The sequence below is a fragment of the Stenella coeruleoalba genome (genome assembly GCF_951394435.1).
Source record: "Stenella coeruleoalba genome assembly, chromosome: 15".
Classification (NCBI taxonomy): Eukaryota; Metazoa; Chordata; class Mammalia; order Artiodactyla; family Delphinidae; genus Stenella; species Stenella coeruleoalba.
The window spans coordinates 4824280-4839625 of NC_137161.1; the positions used below are offsets into that span (position 1 = coordinate 4824280).

At 47.0% G+C, this 15346-nt stretch overlaps 1 protein-coding gene across 1 annotated transcript in view; it reads right to left on the minus strand.

The window, feature by feature from the left end:
• Positions 1–14032, minus strand: part of VAPB (VAMP associated protein B and C) — a 49750-nt gene extending 35718 nt beyond the window's left edge. Inside the window, exon 1 of the mRNA XM_079946446.1 lies at positions 13749–14032. Coding sequence (XP_079802572.1) covers positions 13749–13806 — 58 coding nt within the window. The 5' untranslated portion in view covers positions 13807–14032. The remainder of the gene's footprint in view (positions 1–13748) is intronic.
• Between the last annotated feature and the right edge of the window lie 1314 nt (positions 14033–15346).

Genomic DNA, 15346 nt, shown 5'->3' on the forward strand with positions numbered 1-15346 from the left:
GCAGGCATCCAGTAAGTAGCTGACGACTGCACAGCCCAGGTGCTGCACTAGGCTCTCAAGCTAGTCCCTGCCCAGAAGCCTGGAAAGACCCATCCAGAGCTAATGAGTAAGAGTCTCCAGGGCTGCCCTGGTGGCGCAGTGGCTGGGAGTCCGCCTGCCAATGTGGGGGACGCGGGTTCACGCCCCGGTCCGGGAAGATCCCACGTGCCGCGGAGCGGCTGGGCCCGTGAGCCATGGCCGCTGAGCCTGCAACGGGAGAGGCCCACGTACCGCAAAAAAAAAAAAAAAAAAAAAAGAATCTCCAGGGTTGAGGCTCCGGAATGATGTATCTTGAAAAAACATTATCAAACAACAGTAACATTAGTTAACACTTAACAGGTCTATTCTAAGCACTTTACATGTGCTAATTCACTAATCCTCTCCTAACATACCACAAAGTGAAGAATCTGAGGCACAGAAGTTAAATACTTTATCCCAGGTCATATAACTTTTAGGTGGTAGATCCAGGATTCACATCCAAGCATTTTAGCCCCAGAGTTCACACTCTTAACTGCTGGGTTGTACACTACCTCTCATTGCACTGAATACCACGTGAAAGATAATATATAAAGTTTTGTGTAAACACAGGAGGGCGGGGAGTTGAACACTGAGGGGAAGTCCCAGAGTTTGAAAAGATAAAGGAACGTACATTCTCAGTTGGAGAAAAAGCCCTGGGGTAAGCACGGTGTGGTGTGATCAAAGTGCAAGAGGCCTTTGTAAGGGAGACCGTATGGCTGCAGAAGAAGGGGTTTGAGGGAAGGGAATGAACTGAGAACCGGGAGGGGTGGCGGGAAATCATGTCTGCTTATGCTTTTTAAAGGCTTATAGCTTAAGTAAAGCCATAAACCTACACAAGTCTGGCAATGAGCTCTGTGGAAGGAAATGAAAGGAAGAATATTAAAAATGACGCTAGGAAGGCAGGTATGAGGAAGGAAAATGGGTTTCCTTCTCCTCAGGGGCTCTGAAAAGTATTCACCGCCTCTGCCAGCATTCAGGAGCAACCAGATACAAGAGGAGATGTACTCACACATCTGTGTGTGTGTGTGAGTGTTTGAATATTTTAGTTGTTTAAAATAGAGAATAAAAGCCGAGACCGTTTTAAAAATAAAGAAGTGTGACCCAGTTTTGAAAGGCTGTGATGCTGGCCTAAGAATTTTGAACACTAACCTGTAGGACTGAGGGAGCCAACGAACGTCGTTTTAAAATAAAGAAATGACATGATCAATTTCAATTTTTAGAAAATAATTCTGAAAAGTGTATCCAGGATAGCTTGAAGGGTGAGGGAAGTAAGGAGTAAATTAGAAACAGGGAGTTGGGACATGGGGCAATAATACTGAAGAGAGAGGGCCTACACTCAGGATACGGCAGTGGGCAGAAACAGAAGCAGAGGGGTGCAGGAGACGCTGCTCATGAAAATGGACTGACTAGACGTGAGCAGCGTGGGATAAGGGGCAGGGAAAGACGAGGTTAGGATCTCTGGCGTACCCCTCTGGGAGCAAGGGCCAGTCCCAAGATACGGCAGACACATTCAACAGGGAACGAGAGCGTAAACCACGAATGCAGCGCGGAATATGGCAAGTCCTGAGGTGTTTTCATGACCACCAGAGAGGCAGAAATGACTGGTAGGCAGATAGCCTAGAGATCAAAAGATCTGCTTGGAGATTTGCGAGTTTTCTGTGTAGAAGTGAGAGCCGAAGGGACTATTAATGCGACAACCCAGAGAATGCTTAAATGGAGAAGACTGAGGACAGAAGGTTGGGGAATGTCAACATCCAGTAAAAGAGATGATAAACGGCTGGGCAGTTCACCAGAAAAGTCAAAGACAAAAGTCACAAAGAGAAACCTGGTGACTGAGAAGGGCTTCAGTGGAGGGGTAAGGAATGAGAATTGAAAGGAGAGTGAAGACGTAAACCAGTCACTGAGATTCACTGCTTCCAAAAATTTACCTGTGATGTAAGACCGAGCATTTGCTTAAGTGGGGGAAGATCTGGAGGAATGTGATTTCCTTTTAGGAAGGGGAAGCTTAAGCATGTTTGCAGGCACTGGGAAAGCATCAAGTAGAACAGGAAGTTGAGACACCAGAAACAGAGAGGCTGACTAGGGGAGCAAGATACCACAAGCGATGGAAGAGGAACGGGGTGAAGCACACCAGGTGAAGGGGTGGTGCGGGCGCTGCTGAGGCCCTGCACCAGGACGGAAGGCGGCGAAACCGAAGCATGCAGAGGAGAGAAAAGTGACCAATGCTTGGTAGAATATCTTTATTTTCTGAGTGAAAGGCACTATGTCCACATCGATCAGCTGCACACAGCAGGCCTTGTTGATGGGCTTCATCATTCCTTTGCACATTAAGTTTTCTTTTCTTTTTCCCTTCTCACCTTTCTCAACCTGGACGTGAACTCCCTGAGAAGGTGCCTCGTGCCATGCATTATGCTAAGCACTGGGATCAGGGATAGAAGACATGGTCCAAAAAAAGGCAAAGGCCTTGCTGATTAACAGGGGAGGAAGGCAAGTAACCAAACACAACTCACCATGATACGTGCAGGGGCACAGGGGACAGGCACAATGTGAGTGGAGTGTCAGGAAAATGACCTCAAAGTGCAGGAGGGAGCAGTGGGACAGGAGGAGGAATGAACTCATCTTGAGTGATGGAAACAACATATGCAAAAGCTCTACAACCAGGGAGAACCAAAGGCCAGAGCACAAGCATGAGGAAAGGTGATGCTGGAGAGATCAGGGGCACAAATGATTTTCCAGGTCCTGTTAAAGAATTTAAAAGTTTTTCTTTTGGCAATGGGTAGACATTTAAAGATTTTAAGAAAGCAAGAGAACTAATAAGAACCTGCTGTATAAAAAATAAACAAAATAAAATTCAAAACTTCAAAAAAAAAAAGCAAGAGATAAGCTGAGATTTGCACATTTGAAAGTGCCACCAGTATGGAGAGAAGAAAGACTCAAGGCAGGAAAACCAGGAGAGAAGCTATTACAGCCATCCGGGAGGACGATGAGGCAGCCACAGAGGGGACAAGGAAGAAGGGACAGAGCTGAGCCATGGGCTTTCTGAGTTTGAGTCGCTCCACTGTGTGGATGTGGGTACCATTCAAGGAGGTATGTGCAGGAAGAGGAGATTTGGAGAAAAAAGGAAAAGGGAGTGGGGAAAAATACATCTTGGGGCATGCTGCATTTGAAGTATCTGCAGTCCCACATATGGGCTAGGGGCAGGCCTAGGATCATTCATAAACGCTGTTAGAAGCCAAGGGTACTGGCAGAAGAGCTCCCCGACAGGGAAAAAGGAAGACGGGTGGGGACACTGAGAGACAACGAGAAGAGGAGCAAGAAGGCAGGGGGGAACCTGTATCCCTCAGCCTCACCCACAGGACTCCATAAGGAGTGGGTAAAAATGGCCAGATGGGTGGGAGAAAGCCAAAAGAGGGTGATTAAGAAGCGGAAGGGGTCTTCCCTGGTGGCGCAGTGGTTGAGAGTCCGCCTGCCGATGCAGGGGACATGGGTTCGTGCCCCGGTCCGGGAAGATCCCACATGCCGCGGAGCGGCTGGGCCCGTGAGCCATGGCCGCTGAGCCTGCGCGTCCGGAGCCTGTGCTCCGCAACGGGCGAGGCCACAACAGTGAGAGGCCCGCGTACAGCAAAAAAAAAAAAAAAGGTGAAGGGAAGAGTGTCAAGTAGCACAATGGCAACAGGTGTCAAATGCTACAGAGGGTACACAGGTGATAAAGAATAAAAATACAACAACAGATGCAGTAATGAAGCAATAAGGTTCCCAGGCAATGACTTTAGGAGTGAATGGGTGGTGAGAGAATGGTGATTAAGACTATTTGCAGAGGCTTGCTAGGATAAGCTACTTCCAGAAGGGAATAGCTAGGGAGAGCAAACGAGACTGAGAAAGCAGTTATTCTTTTTTAAAGGTAGACGGGACAACACTCACACATTTACTAAAGAGGACTAACTGCCAAAGCACTGTGCTCAAAGTCAGGCATGTAGAGAAAAAAAAAGAAACAACCTTACTAGGAAGGGCAAAGGCAACGAAGGCATCCATTTAAAAATTTTTTGAAAGAATAAAATAAAGAGACCCAAATAAACTGACCAAGTTTTCTCTGGACTTCACCAGATGACCTCTCATGTTTCTTCCCCCTCTGCCACTCTCTGAACCAGAGGTCAACTAGGCACCCACAGTAAACTGTGGTCCTCCTGTCCCCAAATTACATGAGAAGTTTTGAATGAGGAGTGTATCTGCAGATTCTCCAAGGAGTGATTCATGGCTTTTCTTCATCCAATTAGTAAAGCAGTGTCTGACTTCGAAAAGGTCAAAAAGCACGGATTTAGATCTTCAGAGCAGTCCATCAGGACACACTTATACGCCAACAAATCAATTCAACCAACAGAATGAGAATCCAAATAAGTCTCCACAAGGACAAACCTTTGGTTTTTCAGCAAATCCCTCTTTTTATTCTTGTGTATATGCTTCTATTTCAAATGGTCAAACCACACACTGAAAAGATGACCAAGTCCAACTTCTTTGGGGTTACTAGCAGAAGAAAAGAATATATTCTATCAGTTACCACTGGGGAAAACAAAAGAAACAAAACCTATAGGAGCTTGCATTCTATAGCATGGAAGACAAAGCAATCAGTAAATAAAGCACAGGGAGAGGATAACATAAACAAAACATGCAGGGCTTCCCTGGTGGCGCAGCGGTTGAGAGTCCGCCTGCCGATGCAGGGGACGCGGGTTCGTGCCCCGGTCCGGGAAGATCCCACATGCCGCGGAGCGGCTGGGCCCGTGAGCCATGGCCGCTGAGCCTGCGCGTCCGGAGCCCGTGCTCCGCAACGGGAGAGGCCACAACAATGAGAGGCCCGTGTAAGAGGCCCGTGTACCGCAAAAAAAAAAAAAAGATAAAAAAAACAAAACATGCAGTGGTACACAATTTGTACAGTTTGAGGTGATGCAGAAAACACTGGAACTGGATAAGAATATCCAAGAATACTCAAGAAAGGTTACTAGGATATAGTGAGCTTTGCAACAGGAACAAGAAGGCTCATTAGCTAAAAATCTGAGAGCCCACTAGTGCAAAGCAATGGTAGGTTCTAAGAGAAACACAAACTCCACTTTCTGCCCTCATGGGCTTTCCATCTTTCTTCTTCAGCGAAAATAAATTTTCATCACATGTTTTCAAGACTAGAGCTGGAAGGAACACAAAGTGGCATTGAGTTCAAGCTTCCTCATCCAACAGAAGAGGAAATCAAAGCTGGGTGGGGAGGTGAGCTGAGTGTCTAAGTGACAGCAAGAGTAAGAACAGAAGCCTCCCTTTGTAATACAAAGCACACGAGCTCTAGAGGCTTGAAAGCCCGAGGTGCAAATTATGCATTCCACCAAGTGCTGGGCCCAGTTTCTCTGATTTTTAAAATAGAGATGATGATACTACTGGCTGTTTACCTAGATATGAACTGCTTGTGATGTGGCTTGGAACACTTAGTTCCTTGGGTTCTCTCAAGGCTGGAGGGTGCTCCGAGAATGGAGAGAAAGACAAAACTGACCTAGGTACCATTCCTTTCCTTCCCTTTTTGCTACTACACTGTAAATGTTGCTGAGTGATGTAATTAAAAGGCAAAATAGGACCCAATCGACCTGCACTGTTTGTGATGACAGACACTGAGGTAATAAAGGCCTTGGAGTGGGGAGTGGGTGGCAGAAGGAAAGATGTGGTGATAACATTAGCACATAATTTTCAACATTCATACATGAATGACACAACCAGAAGTGATCAAGTTAGAACAAAAGTTCTTAGGGGAAAACAGAATTAGTACAAAGATTTTTTTAATCAGTCGCTTTAGCGTTCCAGAACAACTCTGCACTGCGTGGAAGCAGTGACAAAGAAGCCATTACTGGATCACAATGACAACTAAGCACCTTTCCTTCCTTTTTATATCTCGTTTCTCTTTCACTCCTTCTTCTCAATTCCCACTGTCCTATTTCCAGTCCTCCTTTCATCTTCCTAACAACATAATAAATAAGAAAATCCCGGGCCTTCCTAGTGAGCCACACTCCTACTCACTTTTTAAGGGGAGCAATACAGCCAATGTAATGATAAACAACATGGGCTTTGCGGTCAGACAGATCTTGGTTCAAATCCCAGTTCTACCTCTAATTCAGGTCATGAACCTGAGGATGGTAACCATCTACTTCCTAGACCTGTTTTAAGAATAAATGAGCACTTACAGAAAAATGCCTAGCACAAGTCACAGATCTCAAATCCCACCTTTCCTGTAAGGTTCAAACCCCAAAGCTGAATTAACAGTTTTTTCTAAGCTCCCAGTGAGGGACAGCCCGTAAGTGTCCCGTTTCCACATTCTCCTCCATCCTCCCACCACCTGGAGGCTGGAAACTCTAAGGGCCGGGACTCCTCTCCAGTCCCCACTCCGGTGCCTGGCCCACAGGAAGCTTTCAGGATGCGGTGACCAAACCAACCCGGAGTCACAGTTATGCTATGCTCCGTCAGACAAGAGGGGGGTCATCTGTTCATGAAGTAAACCTCAAAGGATGAGCTGTGGAAAAGGAAGAAACCCCAAATGCTCTCAATCGGACAATCATCATACCCATGCATGTCTCCAAAGCCTCTCCAATCTGGTTCATATGCATGGATGTCATCATCTGGGGGAATGACGACTTCCCAGAGTATACCTCCTACAGAATAAAACAGCACTTTCTGATAGTCACCTTGAGTTTTTCTCTTTCAACATTTGAGAAATCTCTAGTTATATGTTAATTCACACTTATTTGTTTCTCTGCCTTTGTAGCCCCACCTGTAAGGTTTAAGGTAGCACCTATGAAGGTCACTTATTTCAGACCTTCGTATCTTAATAAGCACCCTTTTGAACTCTAAATTCCCACTTTACAAATGTGCAAACCTGTGAAAATCTCTACCTATAAGTTTCACCCTACCTTCCGAAGACTCCAGAGCAGATGTGCAAATTACTCGAAAGTTAAATGTGTTCTAAATATACAGAATCATGACACACCAATGATACCTGCTATAAAAACTGAATATTCACAAGGTGAATCAAAGAATGCTTTGGAGTCACCAGCATGAACTTCTTAAAAAGTATGCTGAGAAATCCCTCCTAAAAATTCCACAAATAATAATTCTTAATTAATTAATGTTCTTAAGAAATTATCCTGACAGCTCCTAACACTTCCTTAATGGTTAAAAATTCTCTGCCTCCCTCCCTCCAAAATGAAACCCTTTATGAGTTCATTCTAGAGTCGATGTGAAAGAAAAGGGCTTTGACGCCAGACAAACCTGTGTTGACTCCTTGCACCACTGTGTGCCACAGTGGCCTCCTCCAGGAGCAGGCGCCCTAACCACCGAGTAACTCCACCACAGGACTGTGCTGCAGATTAAATAGTAAGATGAAGAGCATAAAGCATCTACCACAGTCCCTCGACTTTGTGGTCTACCTTCTGGAAATTAAGCATTTATCTTCTAGAAACGTTCATTCTTCCCTCACCTTTTCTTTCCTCTCATGTTGCAAAACGAATGTCAGCTCCACTACGGCCACTGCTTTTAACTCCCACCCTACTGCGGGGTCTACTAAGTGGTGGACCTCTACCACTTAGCCCCTTACAAATATGCCCTCTGCTCCCAGCTCCCTTGGTGCGGGGTTCTGTTCCTCTCCAGTCTTTGAGCACCCTCCAGCCTTTAAAGACAGCCCAAGGAACTTAGAGTCATAAAGGTTACAAGCCACATCGCAAGCAATTCAAATCTAGGTAAACGGTCCAGGGGGCCATAACATTGTCTTCAAGTACAAGCCAAAAGACAAAAGTCTCCATCTCTTTCTCCCCGCAAATATCTATTTCCCTAACACCCCTCCCAAATAGGCTAAGGTTGTAAGACCCTACTGAAATGCCAACTGGATACTAACTCAAACACATCATGGGTACCTGTGAGAATGTGTGCACACCAGCAACACTTTAGGTGCCCACATGGGCGTGCACACACAAACACAGCCAAAAGCCTGATAGAAGACACTACTTGACACAGATGAAAAGAAAGAAGATGAAAAGAAAAGAAGACACAGATGAAAAGAAAAGAAGACACAGATGAAAAGAAGATGATGAAAAGAAGATGAAAAGAAAAGAAGACACAGATGAAAAGAAAAGAAGACAATACTTGACACAGATGAAAAGAAATAGTAACCTGCTAGTCAAAAACTGATAATAACCCCTCTGAAAGGATGAAGGAAAACTCTAGGAAGGTATTTCTGCACCTTTACCGTTTTGTGCCATTAATGCTAAATTATTAAATGAAAGCACTTCAAGATTCTTCCCTTGGGACTGTGGCATTTTCTCAACGATGTTTTTTCCATGCACGGGGGAAAATCCAAAAGCACATTAAGGCATGGTTTCTAGACATCAACAGCTTTTGTTAAAACAGCATATTTAACATTTTGAAAAACAGATATTCTAGAGATACTATTTTGCCACACTGGCATTTTTAAAAATCGTCTTAAAATGATTGTCAAGTTCAGTAATTTTGTTCCCATAATGAAGCTGTTTAAACAACTGTTGTTTTTGTAAAGCTAGCAGCCTAGGTCTGTCAGGTAAAAACTTCAAAGAATGTGCACATCCGCCGAACAAGGGCCAAAGCAATCCTGGATATGCTACGCTGATGACAGCCTAGAGAGGGGGGCCTAGAATGATAGAAAAGGAGGAGGCAAGCCTGGAAGCCATAATGCAACTTTGTTTTTAACACAATCCCCAGTGCAAAATAACTGCTCAGAAGGCTTTTATTTTATTTTATTAAAGACACTCAATGGCAACCCTGTCTTGACTAATGGAACTCAGCGCTCTTTGTGTTGGTCTTTCTTGTCATCTTGCTGAAAGCTATGCTCATTTGTTCCAAACCATGGTCATCCTTCAGACGGCAAATTTTTCAGATACAAGTGGGAGATATATGAAGCAATCTTGGAGATAATTCCTTATGTAAAAATTCAAGTTTCAGGTTCTAAAAATCAAGCCTAAGGGTAGTATATGAGTATAACCAATGTAGTTTACTCCCTTGATTCCTCCCCTCATTTTCAGCAACTTAGTGGTAATATGACAGGGTCAAAGTTCTCAGTATTTTGCCTTCAGCACTGGAAGGAAAGATGCTATATAATTTTAATAAATAAAAGACAGTGTTAATAATGTTTAAGAGTTCACCTCTTTAATAAGCATCAATTCAGACGAATTATTTTAATAAATCCACACTTGGATGCAAAGCTACCAGGTTTATCATGAAGAAAACTGTGTTCATGTTACAACCACACACAAGGAACTATCACCATGTAAGCACATAGCCGAGAACTATCCATTTCTTCCTTAAGGAGTTAATTGTGAAGAAGAGAAGTAAATAAGTGGGTAAAAGTAAGTTAACTTCTACTTCACAATCTATGAAGATTTAAGTTTGATTAAAGGTTGGTAAGTTTAGTGCCACTTGCTTCTTATAAGCAAGCTGGTTAATAATTAAATAAATGAAGATGATCTATTCAGGATGGATTTAAACCACTACCATAAAGAATCCTAAGCACACTGCTGACATTTTGTTGTGCTGTAAAACACAGTCCGCTCTGTGTGATCATGAAATGTTAAGGAAATCAGTGCTATGCTAGAACTAGGGAATTAATGCTGTAATTAGCATCTGAAAGATAATTACGGCACTGAACAGACTATATCTACAAGGTGTTATATTTTTTAGCTTCCTAAATACTAAACTACACGTTAACTTAAGAGGGTGAACTAATGATTCTAAGCACGCTTTCCTTATACAAAAGAGACTGTCCCTGACCTATCTACCCAAGTTCCTATTTCCACCCCAAAGTGGTGATCAACCACACCAATCCAGTGGCGCTACCCCACCTGTGACCCACACTGACCAACAGCAGGACTACCTGAGACTTCTAGAAGGCCACTGGTTTAGTCACACAATAAAGCAAAAGTCATGGGTCCACAGCAGGTTTAAATCTTAACTAATCAGCTCATGAGGACGGTTAACTGACCATTCTCAGGTGACAGTATCACGAGATGCGGGAGAATGCTAGAATGTGAAGAAGGATTAAGAGTCCTGGGCAATGACCAAGAAAATACAAGACATACTGCTCACCATGGATGGAATCAATGGAAGGGGGAGAGGAGGAGAAAAGAAAAGAGATACAAAATGCCCTGAAGTGACTCATTGAAAAAGTTCTCATTGAGCTGGGCAACAAGCGGGACCTCAGAGTGAAAAAGAAAATGATCTGGCCTCGGAAGAGGTAAGAGCAACAGAAAGAGCAACGATGCAAAGCACACACCTCACAGGTTTTAGAAGCGCTTAACTCGTTCAGAAAGGTGTCCCAATCCAAACAGATCCTACTGTGTCACCAAGGCAAATGTCACAGCGTCATGCTTCTTTCAGGAGGCCAGGAATCCTTCTCCTTTTGACACTTAACACAGTGCAGCGGGGCACTTTCTATAAGACTGAACGAGGGCTTCCCTGGTGGCGCAGTGGTTGAGAGTCCGCCTGCCGATGCAGGGGACGCGGGTTTGTGCCCCGGTCCGGGAAGATCCCACATGCCGCGGAGCGGCTGGGCCCGTGAGCCATGGTCGCTAAGCCTGCGCGTCCGGAGCCTGTGCTCCGCAATGGGAGAGGCCACAACAGTGAGAGGCCCGCGTACCGGAAAAAAAAAAAAAAGTAAGACTGAACGAGGTCCTGTAACTCTGTGTCCTCTTTTCTTCTGCAACATGCTTAACTTCAAAAGAATCACACAAAATGCCCAAGACGAAAATATATCCAACATATACAACCCCATATCATTTTAGGCTGCACTTAAAAGATGACTAATTTTTTTCCTCTGGATGACAAGCATTTTAATTATTATCTTCTTACGCAAAGTTAGCTTACGAGTTTGATTCATCTAAGTGAACCGTATGAAGTCAGCATCATCACCCCAAGCCATCTGGAAGACACCAGTGAAATGTGCCAGTTCGCATCCTGAAACGAATGCTGTCTATATAGCAAAACAGGGTACTGAGCCTCTTCTGATTTCACAATCTTAGTCCTCAGTTTAACACTAACCAACAAACAAATCATAAGGTGGTTTACATACATATGCCTGCAGATGCCTCTTCTGAAGCCACAAGCCAACAGCCTTCAACAATCTGACACCGTAACTTTCCTGGATCACTTCCCTAGCAAAAATATCCAGTGACTTTGGCCAACCCTGGGCCAGAGACAGATCACTCTTCTTTGCCGTACCTTTCAGGCAGAGAAGCTGAAATGATGAAGCCAGTAGCGTAAATACAACCAATCTCTGCATAATGCTGCACCTCTGCAAAGCAGCTGAACAGCCACAACACCAACAAAACCTTCTGCACGAGGCAAGGGAGATACGAGCGCCATTCCCACGGAGTGAAGAGTAACCCCAGGCTTCGGGGAGCAAAGCGGCCAGCCCAAGGTCAAACATCACTAAGTAAAAGAACTGGGACAAAAACTTTAATTTTCTCCAATTAGTGCCTCTTTCTATGACATCACATTAGAGGAGTGTATGTACTAGGGGTGGGGTTAAGGTTGCAGGGGATCAATCAAGGAAGAACTAGCCGAGGAGACACAACACAATATGAACTTGGACACTGGCTGTGCCTGTGCACGGAGGCCTTAGACGAACTGGCTCCTGTCTACTAGACAGCCTCATCTCCTCCTTTGCCTCGTGACCCCAAAAATGCTCTGTCACTGTCATTCCGAAACACTACTGGCATCCCAAAGGAGCCCAATCATCTCAGTCTTCGTGCCTCTGTACATGCAATTTCCTCCACCCGACAGGCTCCCCAACCATTTCTCCTTTTCACCTGCTTCCATTCGACCTTTAAACTCTGCTCAAATGACACCTCCTTCCGGAGCTGACCTCCTCAGTGCTCTCAAGAGTACTCTGGACTACCTTGTATCACTGCACTGCTCTGGCTGATTCTGTCATCTGCTCTCTTCCCTACACCTAAGTTCCGGGGTGGGGGGTTGAGGGACAGCAGGGGCCTACATGTGATGCGCCTCATCTTCTCCTGGTACCTGACACATGGAGCAGGCACTGAAATGTCTGTGGACTAAATGAATGAACGCGCCAATTCCCCGGAGTAGCTAAGCCACGCTTCCAGGGTTGAGAACTTCAGACAACTCAAGTGGAAACCATCACTCTCCATGTTCAATTGAGTTACCTGGATTCCTTTCTCCGGCGGGTGATGAGAACATCACATAAGCTATAGCACGGTTGTGGAATTATAATCCACGTTAGGTTTTTGGGGTGTTTGTTTGTTTTAACTGGAAAGCCTTCAGTTGTTTGTACATTTGGAGTCACTTCCAAATGTGACAATCTGGAGACTGTTCACCTGGGAGGCTGAGTGACAGCCACAGCACTGGAGTATTTCCCAGGGGTCGGATAGCATGACCGTTCAAGTGTGAACTCTGAAATCTGGGTTCAAGTGTGCCATCTGCCAACTGAGTAACTTTGGGTCAGTTACCGGACACTACCTCCTGCCGGTACATTTAAAGTGGGGTGCCTTGTGGCCAGCAGGCATTCCAATGCCACAAACATCTATCGAGCAGCTACCCTAGGCCAAGTGCTGGCGACACAGCGGTGACCTGGCCGTCCAATGCAAGCATACTCTCATCATGCCAGCCTGTCTTACTTCCTTCACAGCACTTACCACTACCTGAAACACTCTCATGTGCTGGCTTGTCGCCCCTCCCTACAAGGTAAGCTTCATGAGAGCAGAGGTCCTGTCTGTCTGGTCCATTCATATCTCTCAAGGGCCAAGCAACGTCTGCTACACAGTTACTCAGTCCCTTTGGAAAGAAGGAATGACCAAGTCAGAAGAAATCCCCCGGCTCTAATATTTTGCTGGAGAAGGTAGGGGAAAAAGATTAAAAATAAAGGTACACATTTCAAGGGGCTCTGGCTCACCACAAACGCATGTGGCCCCCTGGGCTTCCTCGGGCTCCAGTCCCAGGCGCCTCCGGGGACAAAAAAGATCTCGCCGTCCTGACAGCCCCGCACGGCTGCAGAGACACGAGCAACGGGCACGAGAAAGGCAGGAGAAGGAAAGCTGGGCCACGCACCCCGCGGGAACTTCTGCGGACGTCCCTTTCGTTCATTTGCTCAACAGGTACTTATTAGGCTCCTAAGGCATGCGGGGCGTAAAGCAGAGACGTGACAAAGTCCTGTCCTCATGGAGCTTCCCTCCTAACATACAGACATGGTACACAAGTGCGTAAAGTGGTCCTTTCAGGGAGTGGTAAGTGCCGAGCTGCCACGAGCAGTTCGCGACAGGGGACGGCCGCAGGGGTCCACGGCGGGGTGGCCGGCCAGCGAGAGGCGACCTCTGACCCAGGACCTGAGCCTTCTCGGCACAGGCGGCCGCCGGGGCCCACACTCAGTGAGGAGGCCGCATTCGGGACAGGAACGGCCACAGCGGCAACGAGGCGACTGTCCTGAGGGCGAGGCGCGGGAGGCTGCGGAGGAGCAGGCCCTGGACTCCCGCGCCGGACGCCCGGCCCTCGGGGCCCGGGAAGCGCGGGCGGGCGGGCGGGCGGGCGAGCGCCGCGGCCGGGGGGCCGACGTCACCACCGCGCCGCCGGGCCCTCCGGAGCGCGGGCCGGAGCGGGGGCGCGGGGCGTCGGGCCTCCGGGCTTACCTCGGAATTTGAGCTCGTGTTGCGGCTCGAGGCTCAGGACCTGCTCCACCTTCGCCATGTTCCTCGGCGGCGGAACACCTCGGGCGGGGAGACCCCTGAGAGGTCACCTGGGCCGGAAGGCGTGAATGCTGCGCCCCCTTTAAATTTGGAATGGGGGGGGCCAGCCGGGGCGCGGGCGGGGGTCGCCTAAGGGGTGCGCGCCGGGGGGCGGCCTACGCGGTGCAGGCGCAGGGGCGGAGGGCGAGGGCGAGGCCGCGGCCGCGGTGCCCAGCGAGCGCACGGCACGCACGCACGCACGCAGAGACGCACGCACGCACGCAGCAAGCCGGCCGCCACGGCCCGGCGCGCGCTCGGGCGGTGGAGAGCTGAGCGCGCCGAGCCCCTATCGGGCAATGCGCAGGCGCGGCGCTTGCCGCGGGGGCGGGGCTGCCGGACGGCAGGGGGTGGGGCGTTGCGCAGGCCCGGGGGAGGGGCGGGTGGGGGACGCCCAGAATTGAGGACCGTCCCCCTGAAGATTATTTTTTCAGGGCCCTTGGGGGCCAGGCTTTGTGTTAAGTGCTTTACTCAATAATAATAATTAATAAGAATGAACTTCCACTTTCCCCTGCTAATGTGGTGCCAGGCACTTAGAGATTTTGAATAATGAAAGTACTATTTATTCTTATTATAAACATGATGTTTATGGGTGAATGATATGTGCTAGGCACGATGACGTATGGTAAACAATAAATATAAATTTAGTAAGCTACCAATTATTGCTTGCTTATTTTGTGCCACTTTGCTGAATGCTTTGGATAACAACAGCATCAATTATAATAAATAAAAGCTACTCTACATTAAATGTTTACTATGTAAACAAGCACTGTGCTGAATCCTGTGCTACTAAATGCAACAAATATTTAGAAATACAATGATCAGAAATACTGACTGGTTCCCACCCTCTCACTAGAGCCCATAGGAGAGGCAGCCTTTGAATAAATAACTGCACAAAAAAAGTACATGATTAAAAATTACTGAGACCCCTGGACTTCCCTGATGGTACAGTGGTTAAGAATTCGCCCACCGGGCTTCCCTAGTGGCGCAGTGGTTGAGAATCTGCCTGCCAATGCAGGGGACACGGGTTCGAGCCCTGGTCTAGGAAGATCCCACATGCCGCAGAGCAGCTAGGCCCGTGAGCCACAACTACTGAGCCTGCGTGTCTGGAGCTTGTGCTCCGCAACAAGACAGGCTGCAATAGTGAGAGGCCCGCGCGCCGCGATGAAGAGTGGCCCCCGCTTGCCACAACTAGAGAAAGCCCTCGTACAGAAACGAAGACCCAACACAGCCATAAATACATAAATAAATAAATAAATAAATAAATAAATAAATAATAAAAATAAAGGAATTCCCTTTAAAAAAAAAAACTCTAAGTCCAATGGTGTCATGCCCCTGCTTAAACCCCCAATGTCACTCATCTCACTTAGAATAAATTCCAAAGCCTTCCATGGCCTTGAGGCTCTGTGAGACCTGGTTTCTGCCAGTTTCTCTGACCTCATCCCCCCGCCCCACCTCTAAAAAAGAGAGAAAAAAAAAAAAAGAATCCGCCTGCCAATGCAGGG